The sequence below is a fragment of the Lynx canadensis genome, chromosome C1 (assembly GCF_007474595.2).
Source record: "Lynx canadensis isolate LIC74 chromosome C1, mLynCan4.pri.v2, whole genome shotgun sequence".
Taxonomy (NCBI): domain Eukaryota; kingdom Metazoa; phylum Chordata; class Mammalia; order Carnivora; family Felidae; genus Lynx; species Lynx canadensis.
The window spans coordinates 53,546,125-53,569,083 of record NC_044310.1 but is presented as its reverse complement, the minus strand read 5'-3'; the positions used below and the strand labels follow the sequence as shown (position 1 = coordinate 53,569,083).

Here is a 22,959-nt window from a genome sequence, read left to right as displayed (position 1 = left end):
CATAAAGCTCCAAGATTCCAGTAGTAGTAGTAGTAAAATAAATATAACAAAACCAACTGAAATTTTATTGAGCTAGACATTGTTCTAAATACTCAGTTTGCATGATGAGATACCACAACACACCTGTCAGAATGGCTAAAATTAACAACACAAGAAACAACAGGTGTTGGCAAGGATGTGGAAAAAAGGGAACTTTCTTGCACTGTTGGTGGGAATGCAAACTGGTGCAGCCACTCTGGAGAACAGTACGGAGGTTCCTTAAAAAGTTAAAAAGAGAATTACCCTAAAATCCAGCAATTGTACTACTAGGTAATTACCCAAAGGATACAAAAATGCAGATTCAAATGGGTACATGCATCCCAATGTTTATAGCAGCATTATCAACAATAGCCAAGCTATGGAGACAGCCCAAATGTCCACTGATTGATGAATGGATAAAGAAGATGTGGTATATACGCAATGGAATATTACTCAGCCACCAAAAAGAATGAAATCTTGCCATTTGCAATGACATGGATAGAGCTAGAGTGTATTATGCTAAGTGAAATTAAGTCAATCAGAAAAAGACAAATACCATATGAGTTCACCTACATGTTGAATTTAAGAAATGAAACAGATAAACATATGGGAGGGGGGAAGAAGAGAAGAGAAGGAAACAAACCATGAGAGACTCTTAAAGATAGAGAATAAACTGAGGGTTGATGGAGAGAGTTGGGCATGGGCATGGGCTAGATGGGTGATGGGTACCAAGGAGGGAACGTGTTGTAATGAGCACTAGGTGCTGTATGTAACTGATGAATCACTGAATTCTACTCCTGAAACCAGTACTGCACTGTATGTTAACTAACCAGAATTTAAATAAAAATTTGAGGAAAAAAATACCCAGTTTATCAACATTTTAATCATCACAACAATAAAATGAAGTAGATATTCTTAACCTCATCCTAAAATGAGGACTCAAATCACGTAGATTACAGATGGCAGAGGCAGGAACCTAGGAATCACAGATCCAGATCTGAGTTCTTAAACACAATAATGTCTTCTAAGCTCCTTTAGGGGAGATACTATGGCTTTTGTTTCTTTTTCTTTTTATCTCAGAGCACACTACTTGGGCTAATAGTTACTTTAATAGTGTCTTCTGAATGAATAAATGCTTGAATGAACAAAGGAACTGTATCTTGGATTCTGAAAAAACTGAGACAGGAACTTGAACTCTCTAGGACTTCAGGGGTTTTTAGGGAATAGCCCTAGGCAAAGAACTATTTCACAGCTTAGACCTTTTCCACACCATCTCTCTGAAAAGTGAAGGATCTCCCTGAAGCCAGGAAGAATTCCTTCTAGATACAGTTTAATATGTAGTGCTGAACAGTACCTGATGGGTCCATGGACACATACTTCACCAAGTTCACCATCTTCAACTCATAATCAATATATTCATTTCTTTTGTATGAGGGTTTCTCAGTCATTGCACTATTGGCATTTTGAGCCAGACAATTTTTTGCTGTGGGGAGCTGTCCTGTGCATTGTATGATGTTTAGCAGCCTCTCTACCCACTAGATGCCAGTAACAACCCATCACCCACCCCTGCAAGTGTGACAACTAAAAGTGTCTCTAGGCATTGCCAAATGTCCCATGTTGGGGGAGGTATAAACTAGCCCCTCACTGGGAACCATGTCTTTACATGAATTAGCTTTTGTGGAAACACTGGGGAGAAAAAATAAAGATAAAAATAAGCAATGCCTAGTTATACTTAGAACATAAGTGGTAATTTCCTTTCATCCTTAGAAAGTTCCTCATTTCATCCTTACCCCCCCCCCCACCAACAAAGAAATTCTCCTTAAACTGGGCTATTCTGAGCACCCCATCATGTATCAAGCCTGCGAACTGCCTCAACCAAGAGTTGTAGTAAGAAATACGCTACACATTTATGAGGACTATACGGTGACCACAAATTGACTCAAAGCTTATAAACAATCCCAATATGAATATAATGAAGAAAATGCTCAGAACCTTGTAGAATGAAGACAGAAACAAGATCTACCTTGGAGAAACCCCAGGATAATAAAATACTGCCAACATGGTCTTACTTTCTTACTTCACACCAACATCTCGACACAGCCAACATTTATGAAGCATCTACTATAGGGCAGGGAATACACTAGGTACTTTTCTACTCCTTACCCCATCTGATTTTCCTACCAATCAGATAAGAAAGACATTATCTGTTTTGCAGAGGGGCTCAGAGGAGTAAAATGCCTTGCCCAAGGTCACAAAGCTCATCAGTGATGTCAAAACTTGAGTCTGAACAAGCACTAGCTCCAAACCCAGTGCTGTATTGCAATATTTCACCAGAAAACAAGTAGCCACAGTCAGTGAAGAACAAAGAAGGTAACACCATCGCTTCATTTATACTTTTTGCACAGATAAGAGACAAAAGGACATATTTCAAAATGTCAATAGTGGTCACCTACAGAAAACAAGCTTACCAGTTATTTTTTTCCTTGGTGCTCTTCTGCATTTTCCAAATTGTTTCACCATAAATATGTATTACCTATGTAATAAAAAGTAATTAAAACCCAATTCCAATGACAAAAATAACTCAAGGAAGTATCAAAATGTAATGCCAGTTTCAATGAACCATTACCACAATTTCTCACTTATGAGACTGCCAATGATTAAGAAGTTTCATGACAACATTCGGTTTTAACAAGGTTCTGGGAAAACAAGCAGTTGTATATACTTTTAGTAGAAATTTAAGTTAGTAGAATTTTAAGTTAGTACAAAGCTCTTCAGACAGTAACCTGGCAAGATCTATCATAATGTGATGTGTGTGTGTGCTCTTTTTCTTAGCAGCTCCACCTCTAAGAATTTATCCCATGGGTGTACCACATATACCATATACATAAATACATACTCAAAAGATATTTGCTTCCCACCAATAGAATTGGGACAGTGGATTCAAAGCAGTCATTAGAGAAAATGAGGTATATCCCTAGATACTATTGCACGAAGTTATCCAATACATAGTGTTAAGTAAACATCGAGTTCTATAATAGCATGTATAGAAGGGTTCAAGAATATACAGGTATTTATTATGCATGAATGTGCATGCAAACATGTGTCAGTGTGCAGGAATCTGCATGTGTCTATGTGGTTGCGTATAAGCTTAAAATGCATAGAAAGTTCTGTAAGTACATAGAAGAAACCATTAATATTAATTATACCTGGAGAGTAAAACTAAAAGGTGGGAAGGAAGGAAATGAACTTTTATTTTCATTTTTATACGACTTACTAAATTGTTTTATAATTTTTCTTCATAAATATGTATCTTGCTGTAAACAAAAATAGAGCTTTTGTTTGGGTTTGGTTTTGCTTTTTAAGAGACAAGAAGCCCAGCTCTCATGCAACGGACTGAAAACAAAGCAACATATGAAATAGAACTGTCCTCTGTTACAACAGCAAATGATCACAAAACAAGACAGTGTGTGAAAGCCTCCCAGGATCTGTGTGCCAATGAGGCATAATGGAGACAGTTCTCTCCTGGCACACTGAGAGACAAAGCCAGGCTCCTACCCCATTAGGGGATTTAGTGGCTGGATTTTAAGACCAATAATTAAAGTGAAATGCTGCTACACATTTCTCTTTTTTTAAGTTCATTTATTTATTTTGAGAGAGAGAGAGAAAGCATGTGCAAGTGGGGAAGGGGCAAAGAGAGAGGGAGAGAAAGAATCCCAAGCAGGCTCCACACTACCAGTGCAGAGCCTGATGCAGGGCTCCAACTCACGAACGATGGGATCATGACCTGAGCCAAAGTCAGATGCTTAACCAATGGAGCCACCCAGGTGCCCCACTGCTATCCATTTCAAGGCAACCTAAGCCAATTTTCTTAGCAGTTAAAATCCAGTTTTTACTGTTATATTCCTCCAACTTGTCTCCATTTAAAGTAGCTGATAGATCTTGGCCACAGGGTGCCCAAGACCTCAACTCTCTTCCTCTGCAAATGTGTCACTCTTCAGTATGTTAGAAGACCTGAAGCCTGCTGCTGGTTTAGATGCACATCAGCTCACTGACCTCTACAGAGCTTCCCATCTCTAAAATCTTGTTAATGCCACCGATTTCACTGGGACATTCAACATTCTAAGAACTAAGTAGGATAGAGTATAGAAAAACATGTTGTCAACACTAAGATGCTATGAGAACATTAGTTCATTTGAATTTTAAAAAGTTGACCATTAATGTTGAACAGTAATAGTCACTGATATCATCTCTGGCATATAAATCCTGTCTACAGTCTCGAATACCTATGAAGCTATGAAGGAACCTCAAATCCTTTCCTGATGCAAGCAGACAAAATGGTCTCTTACAAATACAACTCACACTTCACTTGTCCCCCTTCCCTCCCAGCTCACTAAGTGCTGGTTTTAACAGTCACATATCCTTTTGCAGACCTTGGCCCCTCTTCCAGGTCTTTGCATTTGCTGAACCTAGTACTTGAAATGCTCTACATACAGCTCTCGCTCTCTCACTGTCTCTCTCTCTCTCTCACTCTGTCTCTTTTTCCTGTTTGTGTCTGTTTCTTCAGATGTCACCTCAAATACTACCTCCTCAGAAAGGCCTTACTGGATCATGCTCTGTAAATTAGGCTTCCCTCCTCCCCACCACCACCTTGAGTTCTTCTCTCCCTCACTCTAGCCCCTCCGTGGCATTTAGCATACCTTATAATCCTTTATCTTGGGTTACTGGTTTATGGTATGTCTTGTGCTCTACAATATAAGCTCATAAGCACCGAAGTCTTATCTGTCTCGTCCCCCACTGTATCCCCATGGCTACAACAGTGCTGGCATATAACAGGCGGTCAGGAAACATTTATGAAATGAATGAATGCAGAATTACCCACCACAAAGTGTTTTCCTCCACATTCCCACATTTCCCCCTTGCCTATGAAACTGGCAGGGTCAGTCTGATTTTTCTCATTTGAATTACCTGCCCAACGTCACAGGTATAAATGACAACAACGTCTGGCTTATAAATGACAAAGCCAGACCTTACATCTAGGGTTTCTAACTCATGGTTCCCTAATATCCCCACTGTTCAATAGCATCCACAAATTTGGACTTGAAAGGGTTGAAAATACAGCCATTTATCTAGGTTTTAGCAATAGGGGAAGGGAAGAGAAAGATCTGCTTTCCTGCAGGGGTGAGGTAGGAGAGACAGGGAGGGGGAAATGGTGTGTTATTATCTTGCACTCCCTAGCTGCAAATTAGTAAGTAAAATTCTTTCCTTCATCTGAATGAAATGCAGCTACCTCTGGGACGGAGGCTTATGAAACCTCTCATCACCAAGTCACAGTGCAGAACACTTGGCTAATTGAAACAGCAAGTGAAATTTTAGGTAGGTCAGATGCAATTACCCAATTTGGAAAGTGACACCAGTGTTCACACTCATTGGATCACAAGCAGCAAGCAGCCTGGGATCTAAGTCACACATGTACACCCCCACACAAATACCCCCCGAACTACAGTCATCCACACACCTTCCTACAGCATGGGGTTCCAAGTCTCCCCAATATGCTGACTCACTTACTGGGGAAAAGGGGAGGACATGCAGATAGGAGAGGGGAAGAAGAGAGAGGGGGGCAAGGAAGCTAAAGATGCAGGAGAAGGAGGAAGAGAAGGCAGAAGGAAGAGAATATTGGGAAGAAGGATCACAGAAGAGAGAGACAGCGAAGGGAGAATAAGCAGCAAAGAGAAATGTCAGCCTGCTGATTTTTGCTGTGATGCTCAAGTGACCAAAGGCTGACACAAGGCAGTCCTTGAGAATTTCTGGGGGTCGGGGTGTTGCTTTTTTTCAGGCATTTGTCTGTTTCCAAGAATTCCTGCTTCAATAATCATCCTGCAAGTTTCTCTGGTGTTTGAGCTTTCTTCACGTGCCTCCATCACCAAGAAAGGGCCCAGAGCCTGGGGCTTGCCCCTGAGAATGGGCATAAGGGCAGGCTGGCTACTTTACACCATCCTGGCCTCCGGCCACTGGCCTGGAGTCAGCCCAGTGCCACAGAATTTCAGTTCTAGCATTTCCACCGATTACCTTACTCCTCCGCTAGGCAAACACAGGCCCTCCTCCTGCCTCCTACCTCCTCCACAGCACTCCCATGGAGATCTGCACAGCCTAATGGGCAGCCTACCAAAAAAGCTGAAAGCCTGGTGAAACCTTGTGCCAACCTGACAGCATATCCAGCCCTCTCTCTAGTATGCTCACGATGCATAGAAAACCCCTGGTCACATTTTCCACTTCCACTTTTTAGCTGTCTGTCTGTCCATTCTTTTGTGCAATGCTTTCCAGACCTACTTCTTTCTTTTTTTCACTGGGCTGTCATTATTTCTCAGGTCATCAACCTAATGGGCATTTACTTATTCTCCCTGTCCCCCAGGTACATGCACCCCCTCTGTCAGTATGCCCCCTCCCTAAATCATAAATCCCTGGGGCCCAGGAACCTGTGTTTTCAACCAGCATCTCAGGAAAATCTAATGCAGGCAGGACACACTTGGGAACCACAGATGGGGTCCATCTTTTATGCAGCTGCAGAATGTCTCCAGTGCTCACTTATTACAGTCTTCTCTCTGGAACTGCAGCAAGACCTTTGTGGGCCCTAGGCACTTCTGCCCCTGTGTGCTCATTCCTCCATTTAAAAACAAAAACAAAAACAAAAAAAAAATATATATATATATATATGTGTGTGTGTGTGTGTATATATATATGTGTGTGTGTATATATATATATAATATATATATTTATGTTTATATATTTATATACATTAATGTTCATTTATTTTTGAGAGAGAGACAGACATACAACATGGTGGGGGAGGGGCGGAAAAAGAAGGAGGCACAGAATTCAAAGCAGGTTCCAGGTTCTGAGCTGTCAGCACAGACCCCAACACAGGGCTCAAACTCACAAACCATGAAACCATGACCTGAGCCGAAGTGAGATGCTTAGCCAACTGAGACACCCAGGCACCACTCACTGCACTGGTATGAAAACGAATTCCTTAATTCCCTACAGTTATACTCATTTATTTTATTCTGCTTTGTAAAAGAAATTAAAATTAAAACATTTTTCTTGGCCTTAAAATTATTCTGATCCCTAGGTGCTATGCCTGTGGATAACTCAGCCCTGCCTCAGCCCCTCTCCCAAATCTGCAGGATCCTCCCATTGCCTACAGAATAAAGTCCAACCTTCTCAGCTGGCTCACCCTGATCTAGGTTCAATCTGTATTCCCAACGCCATCCACCGTAGCTCTTCCAACCCATATAGGCTCCAGCTTCCAGGCCTAAATGTAGTTCTTTCAACACACCATGCATGTATGATGATGCCACTATGCCCTAAATCTCAGCCCAAATCAATTTTCCTTTCCTTGTCTACCTACTGACCTCCCGCTCAAACAGCACTTTCTACTCTGGCCTTCCCTAGTCGCACTGGTTGAAATTAAGCATCATTCTTCTGCACTCCATAGTACTATATGTGTCTATTATTATACCACTTATTCGCCCTGCCTTTTGCCAAATATACCCAATTCTGAAATGCACTTCTTTTACGGTATAACGTCTTTCTTTTTTTAAATTTAGTTATTTATTTTTGAGAGGGAGAGAGAGTGGAGGAGGGAAAGAGAGAGAGAGAATCCCAAGCAGGCTCTGCACTGACAGTGCAGAGCCCAGTGTGGGGCTAGAACTCACAAACTGTGACATCATGAGCTGAGCCAATCAAGAGTCGGACGCTTAACCGACCAAGCTACCCAGGCTACAGCATAACATTTCTAAAATCAGAAAGTGGCTGTAACACGTGCCAAACTCGCCAGCCACCAGGTATAGTACTACACTTGAACATGTCAACAGTAATTTTCTGCATGTGCAAACCCAACCTGCGTAGCAAGCACTGAATCATCCGATTGCTTCCTTGTGGGGTTATTTGCATTGTTAACATCACACACAGCTGAATTTTAATTTTTTATCCTTGGTACCTTTTTAAATTATGCTTTGATGTATTACTGAAATAAAAAGCTATTTTGGACTAGGCTATGGCCTGTAGATGTCAAGTAAAGCCAATAAACGAAGTAGAAATTGCCAGATCTCTTGGCACATGTCATGAAATTTCCTAATTCCTTGGACCATGAAGAACTTATTATTCAGACATTGAACTGCTCTGTCAAAAGCTTCTAAGTAATTTCAAGAAATGTTGTTTAGTATACAATAACTATAATTTAGTTTTCTCCTGAGCCAATAAGGAAATGTACAATTTAAACTCCAGGATTCTTGCACGCCTGGGTGCCTCAGTCGGTTAAGCATCTGACTTTAGCTCAGGTCATGATCTCACAGCTCGTGGGTTTGTGAGTTCAAGCCCTGCATTGGGCTCTGTCTCCCTTTCTCTCTGCCCCTTGTGCTCTCTCTCATAAATAAAATAAACATAAAAAAATAAACCCCAGGATTCTTTAATTCACCTCAAAATTATAGACTCTTTCCAAAAGGAGTTCAAAATGGTGAGTACAGGTTATAAAAGGTTACCATAATGCTTACCTACAACTGCAGATGACCAAAGGTGAAACAAAGAATTTTTACTTTGAGAGAGAAAGTGAGAGGGTAAGCAGGGGAGGGGTAGAAGTAAAGGGAGGGAGAGAATCTTAAGCAGGCTCCGCAGTCAGCATAGAGCCCGACACAAGGCTCCATCTGATGATGGTGAGATAATGACCTGAGCCAAAACCAAGAGTCAGACACTTACTGACTGAGCCACCTAGACACCCCAAAAATTTTTAATAATAAACCTTATAATAGTGAAGATTCCAAACTTGTGATACTGATGAAGAAACACACAAATCTACAGATAAAAATCATCTATTGTTAGTTCATTAAAAAAAATTATACACATTTAGTTTTGGTTTTTTTCTGCTAAAAAATTATCTTAATGATGAATGGCATAATACAATGCGTTTTTTTGTCAAAAAAGCAGTCTTTTGGTAAGCTTATTATTTCTTTACATTTCCACATTAGAAATCTCTTGGGGGTCTGGGACTATGTATTAATTATCTTTCTCTCCCCTCTAGTGTCCTTGCATATGAAAAATGCTCATTACTGAGTTGGTCTAGCTTTCTGCCAACAGTTTCATTTCTATTAAGTCTGGCCTCATTTCTATTAAAATCTAGCTGTATGCTTATTTTTTGAGTTGGATGGGTACATTTCATTAAAAATGCCCTTTTTAAAAATTCAAAATCAGTTCATGCTTTTATTCATTCGAGTATTTATCAGTGCCACGCAGTGACAAGAAGACAAAGGTGAGTAAGACACAGCCCTGTTCTGAACTTTACTTACAGTCTAGAGGGAAAGATAGGCCAAGCAACATATCACAAACCAGTGTGATGAGAGGTATGGCAGGGACATACAAGCTGCTGGAGGCGCAGGGAGAATGGTCATCCCATGCAGCCTCCAGGGGTAAAGGAGCTGAAGAATGAGTAGAAAATAACCTGGAAAAGTGGACATCTAGGTGGCTATGGGAGAAGCTTGCCTAACCTGAGAGAACAGTGTACATGAAAGCATAGAAATGGGGGTGGGAGGACCCACCAGGGGAGAAAGGACAAGAAGTTCTACTGGGCTGGCTTGCAGAGGTACCATGATGGGCTTCCGATGTCCAGTTAAGATAAAGTCCAGTTCTGGGCTTTATCCTGAGAGCAGTGGGGATATATTTTCATTGGCAAGATATTATTCCATGAAGTCATAAAGTGGTACCAATTATATTGTTCTCCAATCTCTATATTGGTGTCATATAAGGATGTAATCAGTCTTAGTCAATACTGCTTTTCTTTTCCTGCCTTCCTTTACTTCTAGCATTTTAAAATTCTTTATGTTATATGTAAGTCAAGAGAGATATCTTATTTATAAGATTCAAAGTGAAAAACAACTATATTCATTTCAGTTACCTCAGACACCCCTATTTCTCCTTACTGCAGAGAAAGAAGCAAACAGAAACATTCACCACTAAATTCTTCATTTGCAATCCTATGGACATTTATTTTTATTTTTTTAAATTTTTTTAACGTTTATTTTTTTGAGAGACAGAGACAGACAGAGCACGAGTGGGGAAGGAACAGAGAGAGAGAGAAACAGAGAATCTGAAGCAGGCTCCAGGCTCTGAGCTGTCAGCACAGAGCCTGATGCAGGGCTCAAACCCATGAACTGCAAGATCATGACCCGAGCCAAAGTCGGACACTTAACCAACTGACCCACCCAGGTGCCCCTATTTTTATATTTTCCATTGCATTCTTTTCTGTAACCCTTAATTCTTTTTTTAACAAGAGCATGGAAAACCTATATAATAAAAACTTTTATAATAAAAATTGACTAAAAAACCTTACTAAAGTTAAAAAAATTATATATTATATATACACACACGTTTATATATATATGTATGTGTATATATGTATGCATGTATATGTATGCATGTATGTATGCATGTATATATGTATATGTGTATGTATGTATATGTGTATATGTGTATGCATGCATGCATATGTGTATATGTATGTATGCATGTATATGTATGCATGTATATATGTATGCATACATATATACACACACGCATATATACACGTATATATATACATATATATGTATGATTAGAAATAAACTGGACTGGGGCGCCTGGGTGGCGCAGTCGGTTAAGCATCCGACTTCAGCCAGGTCACGATCTCGCGGTCCGTGAGTTCGAGCCCCGCGTCAGGCTCTGGGCTAATGGCTCGGAGCCTGGAGCCTGTTTCCCATTCTGTGTCTCCCTCTCTCTCTGCCCCTCCCCCGTTCATGCTCTGTCTCTCTCTGTCCCAAAAATAAATAAAACGTTGAAAAAAAATTAAAAAAAAAAAAGAAATAAACTGGACTAAGAAGAGAAACAGGATATGTTCTCTAATTTTCTAAGGGTGGCCATGTGGGTAAGGGATTGGATTTATTTTGTATCTAGAGAGCAAAAAGTCCAATTTTGCTTAAATAAAAGGATGAGAATAGTGGAAACGTATAGCCTCAAAGGCAGTGATAGCTCCATCACAGAAGGTGCATATCATAGACTATATGGTCATCTTTCTAAAACTCGATTCAAAAGATTCCCCTTTTAAGTCTATGAAACCTGGCAGTCTCCAAGCAAATTTGAACTTTGACACAGATGCATCCTTAAATGGCTATCCAGAAACATTCAAACTTTAGCCACACATTAAATAAATTAGTAAGTCACTTTCCCTTCACCTTACAAGACCCTTAAATGCACAGGTATTCCTAAGAAAGGGATATTAGCACATATATGCTTATATTCTTTCAACGGAGGATGAAGTTATCCAAATAAATACTTCATAATGTTAAAGCCTGATTTTTTTTAACGTTTATTTATTTTTGGGACAGAGAGAGACAGAGCATGAACGGGGGAGGGGCAGAGAGAGAGGGAGACACAGAATCGGAAGCAGGCTCCAGGCTCTGAGCCATCAGCCCAGAGCCCAACGCAGGGCTTGAACTCACGGACCGCAAGATCGTGACCTGAGCTGAAGTTGGCCACTTAACTGACTGAGCCACCGAGGTGCCCCGAAAGCCTGATTTAAAATGTAGATGTTGGGGCGCCTGGGTGGCGCAGTCGGTTAAGCGTCCGACTTCAGCCAGGTCACGATCTCGCGGTCCGTGAGTTCGAGCCCCGCGTCAGGCTCTGGGCTGATGGCTCGGAGCCTGGAGCCTGTTTCCGATTCTGTGTCTCCCTCTCTCTCTGCCCCTCCCCCGTTCATGCTCTGTCTCTCTCTGTCCCAAAAATAAATAAAAAAACATTGAAAAAAAATTTAAAAAATAAAATGTAGATGCTGTGTTTAAACACTACATCCTACAGAATAGGATTTTTTAAAGGTAATTTTTGCTTTCAATCAGATTTATACGAAACAGGAAAGAATTTTATTTTAGCATTCTTCATTATCTTTATACTCTTAAGTCCCATTAAAATCTGGAAACAGTTTTTAATTGGACTTCTGTTTTATGGCTTGTCATTACAAACTTGGTAAGTAAAGCCTAATGTTGGAACAATTGAGTGACTCAAGACTGGGAGTTCTACATTTGTGGATTCTGCTTTCCATGGTAGGTGAAATGCGCACAAAAGAAATATGGGGTTTTGAGCTAATGAACTGGGAAAGCTGCAGTGCCATCTGGGAAATGAGAGGATGACCTTTGAATGACAATCTTTTCTAAAGAATAATTCAAATGAAGAGAAAGTGAGCCAGGGCAGGCAGACAGCTCTAGAAACAGTTCTGGCTTAGGGGCTGCTCTGGAATCTACCACTTGAGAGTCTGTTGACTTAGAAAGTCATTATACTTCTGTGAACATCTGTCACTCTTTCATTTAAAAACAGAGGGGAAATCCAAGGAGATAATATTGTTTCCATCTCAATAATTAGTTGATATTATTACCTACACAGGAAAACAGTTCCGTTCAATGGAGAAAAACTTAGAGCTCAGAGTCAGAAAACCTGAATCTTGCTGTCAACTAAGTAGCTATTTTACCTTGAACAAGTCTCCTACCATCTCTAAGAATAAGCTTCCTCATCTAATTGGAAAGACACTGACAGCAACACAAAGAAAAACTGCAAATGTATCCTAATGTTGTTTTAAGCCTCAAACTAAAAGCTCTATTTTAAGAACAACTATTATGATTCTTTTATAAATGGGGAAGAGGCTTAAAATTTTTCTAGGTTCTACAGCTAGTAACAATAGTGCAGATGTTTGATATCAAATCTCTAAGACTAGACATATGCCACTTACCCTACCTAATAGATTTCTGGGGAAACGAAATAAGATAAGTGTCCAAGATGAACTACTGGGATCTCATCAAGATAAAAAGCTTCCACACAGAGAAGGAAACAATCAATAAAACTAACAGGCAATCAACAGAATGGGAGATGATACCTGCAAATGACATATCAGATAAAGGGTTAGTATCCAAAATCTGTAAAGAACTTATCCAACTCGTCGACACCCAAAAAACAATCCAGTGAAGAAATGGGCAAAAGACATGAACAGACCTTTTCTAAAGAAGACATCCAGATGGCTAACAGACACATGAAAAGATGTTTGATGTCACTCATTATCAGGGAAATACAGGTCAAAACCACCATGAGATACCACCCGACACCTGTCAAAATGGCTGAAATTAACAACTCAGCAACAAGAGATGTTGGCAAGGATGTGGAGAAAGGGGGACACTTTTGCAGTGTTGGTGAGAATGCAAACTGGTGCACCCATTCTGGAGAACAGCATGGAAGTTCCTCAAAAAATTAAAAATAGAGCTGCCCTACAACCCAGTAATTGCACTACTAGGTATTTATCCAAAAGATACAAAAATGCTGATTCAAAGGGGCACATGCACTTCAACATTTATAGCAGCACTATCGACAATGGCCAAAGTATGGAAAGAGCCCAAATGTGCATCAACTGATGAATGGATAAAGAAGATGTGGTGTGTGTGTGTGTGTGTGTGTGTGTGTGTGTGTGTGTGTGTGTGAATATATATATGGAATATTACTCGGTGGTCAAAAATAATGAAATTTTGCCATTTGCAACAATGTGGATGGAACTAGAATGTATTATGCTAAGCAAAATAAGTCAGGCAGAGAAAGACAAATATATTATTTCACTCATATGTGAAATTTAAGAAACATGGGGCACCTGGGTGGATCAGTCAGTTAAGTGTCAGACTCTTGATTTCAGCTTGGGTCATGATCTTATAGTTTGTGCGTTCAAGCCCCATGTCAGGCTCTACACAGAGCCTTCTTGGGATTCTCTCTCTCCTCTCTCTCTGCCTCCACTCCGTCATGTGCTCACGCTCTCTCTCTCAAAAATAAATAAACTTCAAATAAATTTTAAAAAAAGAAACAAAACAGATGAACACAGGAGAAGGGAAGGAAAAATAAGGTTAAAACAGAGAGAAAGGCAAACCATAAGAAACTCTTAAATACAGAAAACAAACGGAGGGTTGCTGCAGGGGTGCTGGGTGGAGGATTGTGCTAAATGGGTGATGGCCATTAAGGAAGGCACTTGTTGGGATGAGCACTGGGTGTTACATGTAAGTGATGAATCACTAAATTCTACTCCGGAAACTATCTTTACACTATATGCCAACTAACTTGGATATAAATAGATGGATAGATAGAAAGATAAAGATAAAATGTTCTACCTATTATAAATAGTTATACAAGCATAGGGTATTATTAAAACTAAGCTTTAAGTCCTGTAGATTTATTTTTAAATCCTCTAGACATACTTTTTCTACTCATAAACATTTCTATTAGAACAAAAGCCCCATGAACCACCTATTCTATCTAGCATGTCACAGTACAATGAGTTGAATAAATGGGTAGATCACTGCTGCTTTAGAAATGATCCATGAGTTTAATTAAATGTCTTAAACAAATGGATACATTTACACTGCACAAGGCCACTCTTTGAGGATCTGAATAGAAAGAACTATAATTAGACAAGATAGATATAGTTGCACTAGTCAATGAAACTTGCTACCCACTAAAAGAAACCCCACTCTCAGGACCCAATCGTTCATCCAAACCGAACAAAGAGCATCCTCCCAGACTTCGCTCGATTGCAATTATGCATCAAAATAGTCAGAAGATAAATAGTACTGCCCTAAGGCAGCCACAACATTCCCCTAAGCAGAAAGAGGAGTGGGGAAAGGGAGGAATCCCTGCAACCTCTTCATACAAGGCTAGTTTGATCAAATTGAAGAATCAACTCCTAGCAAAGTGCTTTAGAGATAACAATATTCTTAATAAAATGTTTTCCCATCATAAAAGTTTATCAATTCATTTTTATTCTCTAAACCTATTGAAAAAGTGATTTGGTAAAAAAGACAATCCTCAAAAATCCAGAACTTACTATATAGGCTGCTGTGTGTTTGAGTTACTACTACTATTATATGAGCCCCCTAAAGGCCAGAAGTGTCCTCAGCACAGTACCTGGCATATAACAGACTCAGGAAATAGGTGTTAAATTTATTCTAGGATGTAACAAACTTTAAAAACAAATTCCAATTCTTAAAACAAAAATCCCTATGAAAAGTGAAAACTACACAAAATTTCATATTTCTTTCATTTTCCAGAAGTGGGGCTCTCCCTCACTCATTTGAAAACTGTTCATTCCATTTCAGTCATGCGTGTACTTGTCCACTACGTTCCAGAAAGGATGATGGCATCATTTGGAATGCATGAATCTTTTTTTTAAGATTTAAAAGAGATCACATCCAGGCAAAAGATGCTCTGGACTTTATCAAAGATTTGAAAATCATAAATCAAATACCCGTGTACAACATCAACACCAAAGCTGTTAGAACCATTAGTCCCTTTGGGTAACTTTAGCTTTAATTTAAAATGGTCCTGAGAAAACACTGCACCAACACCTTATTTAACTTCAGTAAGAGCTTGTATGGGTAAAATATGTTTTCAGGCCAGGACACTTGAACATCTGTAAACAATATTTTATCCCACCTATGGGATGAGTAAAATAGAAAATGGTAGTCCAGGGAGAGCCATTACACGATTAAAAGAAACAAGCATTTACTTCCAAAGTGCAGGAATTAAATTTTCTTTTCATTACTTCCCAAAAAACCCAACATGAATCTTTCCTCTGGATTCCTCAGTTGTCCAATATATTAAAGTTACCTGTGTAGAACAAAACACTGAGCACTTCAATTATAAATTATCTCTATGTAAACAATCCTCTGATCCTGGTTCCTTGAAAAGGTGAGCAAACAGCTATAATAATACCCCTGGTCCAACATACGTATATTAAATGACAGTTTTGCTATGGAAATCACTAAAAGAGCATTTCCAACAGAGAGAAATCCAACTTGTCAAAATGCTTTATAAACGAAGGTTGCAAGCCCAGATACAAAGTTTAGAGGCATTTTCATTTTCCTTACATGTAAAGTTTATGATATATTAGTACACTCAATGCAAAAAAGATAAGATCAAAGTCAATATCCGATGAAATAAATTTCATCGTACAAAGCCTAAAGCTGTGTAAAAGATCTCTAGATAAAAATTTGCTCAAGGTAAAAATTGCTCAAGAAAGGTAACAGCATTAACCCTAGCAGACAGCCAAATTGAGAAGAGGCACAGCTTTGCAGAATTGCAAATGACATCAGCATTACGAGAATAATAATTGGAATAAATACCGTCTGCAGGCTGCAAAAACATTCAACGCACTTGCTCCTTCACCTCTCCCCCTCATCCAGCTGGGTAGTGAAGGCAGCTGCTCTCCCTGCCCTCCTTCCCAGTGGCTCCTCGCGCCACCCTCTCCCTTCTCGCCTCCACCCCTTCCCTCCCCTTTCCCCTCCTCTCCCCGCCTCCAGCTGGTGTATTCAGCAGCCTAGAGAGATTAAGAGGCGCTCGCTACAGTCACTGGGCCTCAAGACAGATCTAACGTTTCCTAGCTCCAGGAACTAGAGAAATTAGAGACGCGACACCCTGGTGGTATTAGATGCCTTCGCTCCATCCCTGCCCCTCCCAGGCCAAGGCTGAGGTGGGAGCCTCGGGCTAGCGGAGTGGGCCGCCTCTTGGAGGACCCAGTGGAGTTCAGCGGGGCGCACCCCGCCGCCAGCGCTACCTGAGCTGTCCATGGTGCTGGCGCGTTCCTGAGGCTGCTGGGCGGGACTCCGCGCCGCCGCCCCGGCGTTCACTCTCTGCTTGCCGCCACCCGCGCCGCTTCCCGCACTTAAGTCCCGGTTACTGTCCACCAGCTGCAAGGATTCGTAACCATCGTTGCTGGTCTTTTTCCGGTAGCTCCCGAGGAGACTCATGGGCAAGCCCAGAGAAGAGGGGGGAAAAAATCAACCTGGGAAACGAAGGGGAGGTGGAAGGTGGAAAGGGCTCGAAGGAGGAATTTAAAAAAAAAAAAAGAAGAAGGAAAAAAGAAAGAAAGAAAGAAAAAGAAAAAAAAAAAAACCATCAAGTGTCCGACATGACGCATAGATGAGTGAAAGAGGGAGCGGCCACCAGAGAAGAGCTTGGCGGGGCACGCGGCAAGGCCACCGCCCTGGGCAAAGAGAGGCTCTGGGCGCCCGGCGCGACCGAGGTTGAAAAAGAGGGCGCGGGCGGGAGGGCTAGCGGGTGCGCGCGTCCTCGGCGCCGCCGCGGAGCCGCCGGCCCTGCCGAGCTCCGGGACCCGGGCCAGCCACCCTCTGGCTGGGGAGTGCCCGGAAGCAATCCTATAGGTGTCGCCGCGTCGCCCCGCCGCGCAGCAGGGCAGCTCCAAGCGCGGCTGGCCCACGGGGAGGGAAGAAAAGAGAGTAAGGGAGGGGAGACTCTGAAGAAGGGGGGCTGAGGGCTGAAAATGGGGCGTGGTGGAAGGGGGAGGGAACTACTACGACCCGGGTAGTGGGTGTTTTCGCGCGCGAGGTAAAGAAGAAAGAGGCTGGGTGTCTGTGTTTGGTAAGCTTTGGGGACGAGGGGGTCTCTTGGTAAAATCCAGACACGCCCATTTTGTATAACTTAGCCTATATTTGCTGGAAGATTCGGCATATCAAAGGTTATCGTCCTGGAGGACTGACTTGTAACTTAATTGAACAGAAAAAGAACGCATGTTAAATGCCAGTTATATGTATGCTAACACAGAAAGAAACAGCAGTATTTTGCACATTTAGGATAATGGGAATGATCCCTAAGTGAGATTTCAAAAAGCTGGCTATTCTAAGTACGAGACAGGGTCCATTCCACCTTGGGAGTAGATGTGACTGTTTCAGGAACTATTTGTTGAACGAATAATTGGGGGAGGAGGGGAGGTCGAATCAGGTGCAATTTCAGTTCTGACATCATTTACCTTGGGACCTGGAGAAAGGACTATACCACTCAGTTGGCTTGAGGGGATGGTTAGGAAGAAAGCTAGACAAGGATTTTCTTTCCATTCTCTAGCCCCTCCCCCTTTTTTCTTTCATAATTTTCAGAAAACAAAGAAAGCAGTCACTCATTATCAGTGCAGAATTAATCACAAAGTTAATCAAGCTGAAGGGTCAAAACCCCTTTCTTGCAGAAGCCCTTTGCAAGGTTATGCACCTAATTTTATATTTGTGATTTTATATTCTTATTCTTAAAGAGAACCCCAGCATTATATGTTTCATGGCTTGCAAAACTTGGACATAACTCTAAGTCTCAAAATGCAATTGCCAAATGTTCATTTTCACCTGAATTACTAATACTGCAGAAGTATCTCTCATTTTTATCATTTCAAGTAAAATCCTGGTTTAAAATGATACTTTTCCCTGTTAGGACTTGCAATGACTAAGTAAAGAGCTTTTCAAAAGTCATTTGGCAGAGTTTCATCACGGATCAGCAAGAAAAAAGTGCATGTATATAAAATTTGCTTAAGCCCATACACAAAGGCATTTTTGCCTTCTCACCTTTCGTGGCTTTCTCTTGCTGTTATTTTGATCACTTAAGGACATGAAATCAAACAACGTCTAAGAGGCTTGGGTCCAAATGACTTGGGACCCTAAGTTTCCAAGAAACTCTAGCTCTACATAGATCTACATAAAATAAATTAATTGGATTGAAAGACATTTGCCTATTCAAGGACCACCCAAACACAAAGTCTTAGAAGAATAGGACGAATCAGTAGAGGCCAAGAATGCTGCAGATTCCTCCAGTCCCTCTGGGAAGACCTCAATTCCCTGACCAGTTGCTTTCCAAAGTGCAGTATCTGAAAAAGGTCTGGTGTGACCCAAATCACAAATTGCAGTTAATGCTCATTTACAAGATCAAACAACTTGAGTGAGAGCAGTTAAAACTGTAATAAAATTTTAAACACAGATTTCATACTTTTAATTTTCCAAATCTGTCAGATTGAGCTATTTTATGTACTTGACTAAAGTAATACTCTATGAAGTCTAGTAAATACATATTTTCCAATAACATTTTAAATCATCTTTTTCTGCACTTTTCCTTCTCTCTTAATTCATTACTGAGACACAGGGAGAGTAAATACCTAGTATCCATCATATGCCTTGCCAAATTCTGGATTTATAATCACTGGATTAAGAGAATTTAGACATGACCACTTTTCAAAAGTGAAAAATAATTATTTTCAAAAAGAGCTCTCTCAGTTCTTGGGGCGCCTGGGTGGCGCAGTCGGTTAAGCGTCCGACTTCAGCCAGGTCACGATCTCGCGGTCCGTGAGTTCGAGCCCCGCGTCGGGCTCTGGGCTGATGGCTCGGAGCCTGGAGCCTGTTTCCGATTCTGTGTCTCCCTCTCTCTCTGCCCCTCCCTCGTTCATGCTCTGTCTCTCTCTGTCCCAAAAATAAATAAAAACATTGAAAAAAAAATAAAAAAAAAAAAAAAAAGAGCTCTCTCAGTTCTTTTTGTTCAACTGTTTTGAGAGTTCCAGACATACTGCTGGAAGAAATTAAGATGAAACATATGCCTTTGTATTTTTGGATATCTATCTCCCCAGTTTGCAAATTTAAAGAAAAACATGAATGGGCTAAAGGGACCACTGAATTTTTTTCTTCACATTAATTTAACATAAATAAAATTAATCAGAATAACTGTTGGGGCACCTGGGTTGCTCAGTCAGTTAAGTATCCCAACTCTTGATTTGGGCTCAGGTCATGACCTCATGGTTTGTGAGATGAGCCCCACGTCAGGCTCCATGCTGTCAGCATGGAACCTGCTTGGGATTCTCTCTGTCCCTCTCTCTGCCCCCCCCAAAACCCTTGATCTCTTTTTCTCTCTCTCTCTGCCCCTCTGCTGCTGCTCTCTCTCTCAAAATAAATAAATAAACATTTTTTTTAAAGGAGTAACTATTAATGACCCTACAAAATTAAGGATATAAAGAACATACAAAGGCAGGAAAATACAATAACTGTGTTAATTTACAACAGTCTAAAAACTAGTTTGGGGCTTAAATTGGAATACACACCAATTTTGACACTAAAATTGTCTTTACTATCCTAAAGATCAAATTCATAAAGAGTTCACTTATGCACGAGGAGCTTACTTTTCTACTCCATAAAATACAGCATAGTAAAAACAGCATCACTGTATAGTTGAAGTAAGAAATTAGTACCTAACACATAGAGAGTAAGTACTTAACAAATATTCACTATTATCACTATTATTGGGCTGGCTTGGGCACGGCTGTGTCCTCAATGCACAATAGTCCTAGTTCTTCCCTGGGGGATGCTCAATAAAGGACAGTATTATTTTTTCCAGGATTATACTAATGGAAATTTGTCTGTGTTATTCTGAATGAGGACCTGTGCTTAAGGAAGGGAGATGGCACTGGTAAAATCCAAGGTGAACATTTAGAGCCAAACTCTCCTGCTTTTCCAAAAGCAAGATTGCTCCACAATTTATTTTATCTCGACAATACGACCTCACATATGGAACAGAGCCAAAGAATTAGATGTCCTCTTCAGGGATCTGGGGGTAGCATTCTTTCCCTTTGCCTTTTCTACTGCTGACTTAGTAAGTCACTTTTACTAACTTGGTAAAGGTTATCCACACTGAGGAATGTTCAGGCCCTATTCCTGCCCATCACGTCCACCCCCTCAAAATACTCTCCCATCACAACAGATGTCACAATATTTTGTGGTGGGAGTAGAAGATGATATATGCCATGACCCATCTGGGAATATGATCCGTGCTTTTAAATTTCCAGGTATAACATACCGGTTAAAACTGAGGTTCTAGAACCATATTTCCTAGGATTGAACCCTATTTCTACAGACTCTTTTAGCTGTATCTCCTAAAGTACTTAACCTCTCTGCCTCACTTTCTTCCTTTGTAAAATGAGCATAAGAATAGTACAATCAGAATAAGGCTGTAGTGAGAATTAAATCAGTACCTAACATATAGTTAGTGCATAACAAATGTTATCTGCTATCACTATCATTCTACTGTTTTTATAAGGATAAGTAACTTTTTTATTTTTTTTAACGTTTATTCATTTTTGAGAGACAGAGTGTGAGCAGGGGAGGGGCAGAGACAGAGGGAGACACAGAATTCAAAACAGGCTCCAGACTCTGAGCTGTCAGCACAGAGCCTGACACGGGGCTCGAACTCATGAATCGTGAGATCATGACCTGAGCCGAAGTCTAATGCTCAACCAACTGAGCCACCCAGGCACCCCAAGGATAAGGAACTTTAAAAAAAAAAATGTAATTTCCCATCTGTAAAATTAGGCTAATATAAAAACGTTATGTATAATGTAGAAATTGTTCTGCCTTGACATTTTAGATATTTTTATGCATCTCTTTCCTATTAGATTTCAGACTCCTTGAGGACAAAATCCATGTTTTCTAATGTCTGTATCCCTCATGATGTCTAAAGGAGCACCTCACACTCACTAGAGATTGAGTAAATATCTACTGAATTAATAAAGTAGTGAATAAATTAACAAATAAAATGCATTTGTGTCACCTAGTCTAGTGATTTTTTTAAAAACTGTACGTTGTGGTTTACTAGGTTATAAAATAAACTTAGCAATTCATTACCATTATTAAATGAAACAGGTCAGAAAACATCGGTTTTTGGCATATGGTAAGATATGGTTTCTTGAACTACTGTTTTGAGTTTGTGTGGTGAAAGTATGTTTGTGTTTCTCCTCAATAATGACATAAATGTGTTTTTCACTATGGGTTCTAATTATAAATGTTTGAATGTCTATGTATAGCAGTAGTAAGGGGTCCTAGGGTCCCAATTGTAAATGTCCTACCCACTGTGACATCTGAATGCACTTGCCTACATAACTGGACAACAAAGAGTTCTGGCTCTGTTCTCTCTGTGGCAAAATGCAAAAATGATTATGTATGATCAGGTTTCTAAAATGCATTTCTTGCAATCCCTATCAAAATAACACCAGCAGTCTGCACAGAACTAGAACAAACAATCCTAAAATTTCTATGGAACCAGAAAAGACCCTGAATAGCCAAAGCAATCTTGAGAAAGAAGAACAAAGCTGGAGGCATCACAATCCCAGACTTCAAGCTGTATTACAAAGCTGTAATCATCAAGACAGTATGGTACTGACACAAGAACAGACACTCAGATCAATGGAACAGAATAGAAAACCCAGAAATGGACCCACAAACGTATGGCCAACTAATCTTTGACAAAGCAGGAAAGAATATACAATGAATTAAAGACAGTCTCTTCAGCAAGTGGTGCTGGGAAAACTGGACAGCAACATGCAGAAAAATGAACCTGGACCGCTTTCTTACACCACACACAAAAATAAACTCAAAATGGATGAAAGACCTAAATGTAAGACAGGAAGCCATCAAAATCCTCCAGGGGAAAGCAGGCAAAAACCTCTTTGACCTCAGCCACAGAAATTTCTTACTCAACACGTCTCCGGAGGCAAGGGAAACAAAAGCAAAAATGAACTATTGGGACCTCATCAAAATAAAAAGCTTCTACACAGTGAAGGAAACAATCAGCAAATCAGAAGGCAACCGACAGAATGGGAGAAGATACTTGCAAATGACGTATCAGATAAAGAGTTAGTATCCCAAATCTATAGAGAACTTATCAAACTCAACACCCAAAAAACAAATAATCCAGTGAAGAAATGGGCAAAAGACAGGAATAGACACTTCTCCAAAGAAAACATCCAGATGGCCAACTGACACATGAAAAAATGTTCAACATCACTCATCATCAGGGAAATACAAATCAAAACCACAATGAGATACCACCTCACACCTGACAGAATGGCTAACATTAACAACTCATGCAACAACAGATGTTGGTGAGGATGCAGAGAAAGAGGATCTCTTTTGCACTGCCAGCGGGAATGCAAGCCGGTGCAGCCACTCTGGAAAACAGTATGGAGGTTCCTCAAAAAATTAATAATAGAAATAGAACTACCCTATAGCCCAACAATTGCACTAGTAGGTATTT

General features: G+C 40.5%; 1 protein-coding gene across 4 annotated transcripts in view; it reads right to left on the bottom strand.

Moving 5' to 3' along the window:
• The window catches only part of DNAJC6 (DnaJ heat shock protein family (Hsp40) member C6), a 156,144-nt gene that overhangs the window by 90,266 nt on the left and 42,919 nt on the right, over positions 1-22,959 (bottom strand). For 2 of the 4 annotated variants that reach the window (XM_030326222.1, XM_030326219.1), the window contains exon 1: positions 16,670-16,932. The exons of 1 other annotated variant lie outside the window; for it this stretch is intronic. In XM_030326222.1, the coding sequence (XP_030182082.1) occupies positions 16,670-16,862 (193 nt within the window). In that variant the 5' untranslated portion in view covers positions 16,863-16,932. Of the gene's footprint in view, positions 1-16,669; positions 16,933-22,959 lie in introns of those variants that run through there. One more of the 4 variants, XM_030326218.2, reaches the window with a different exon arrangement.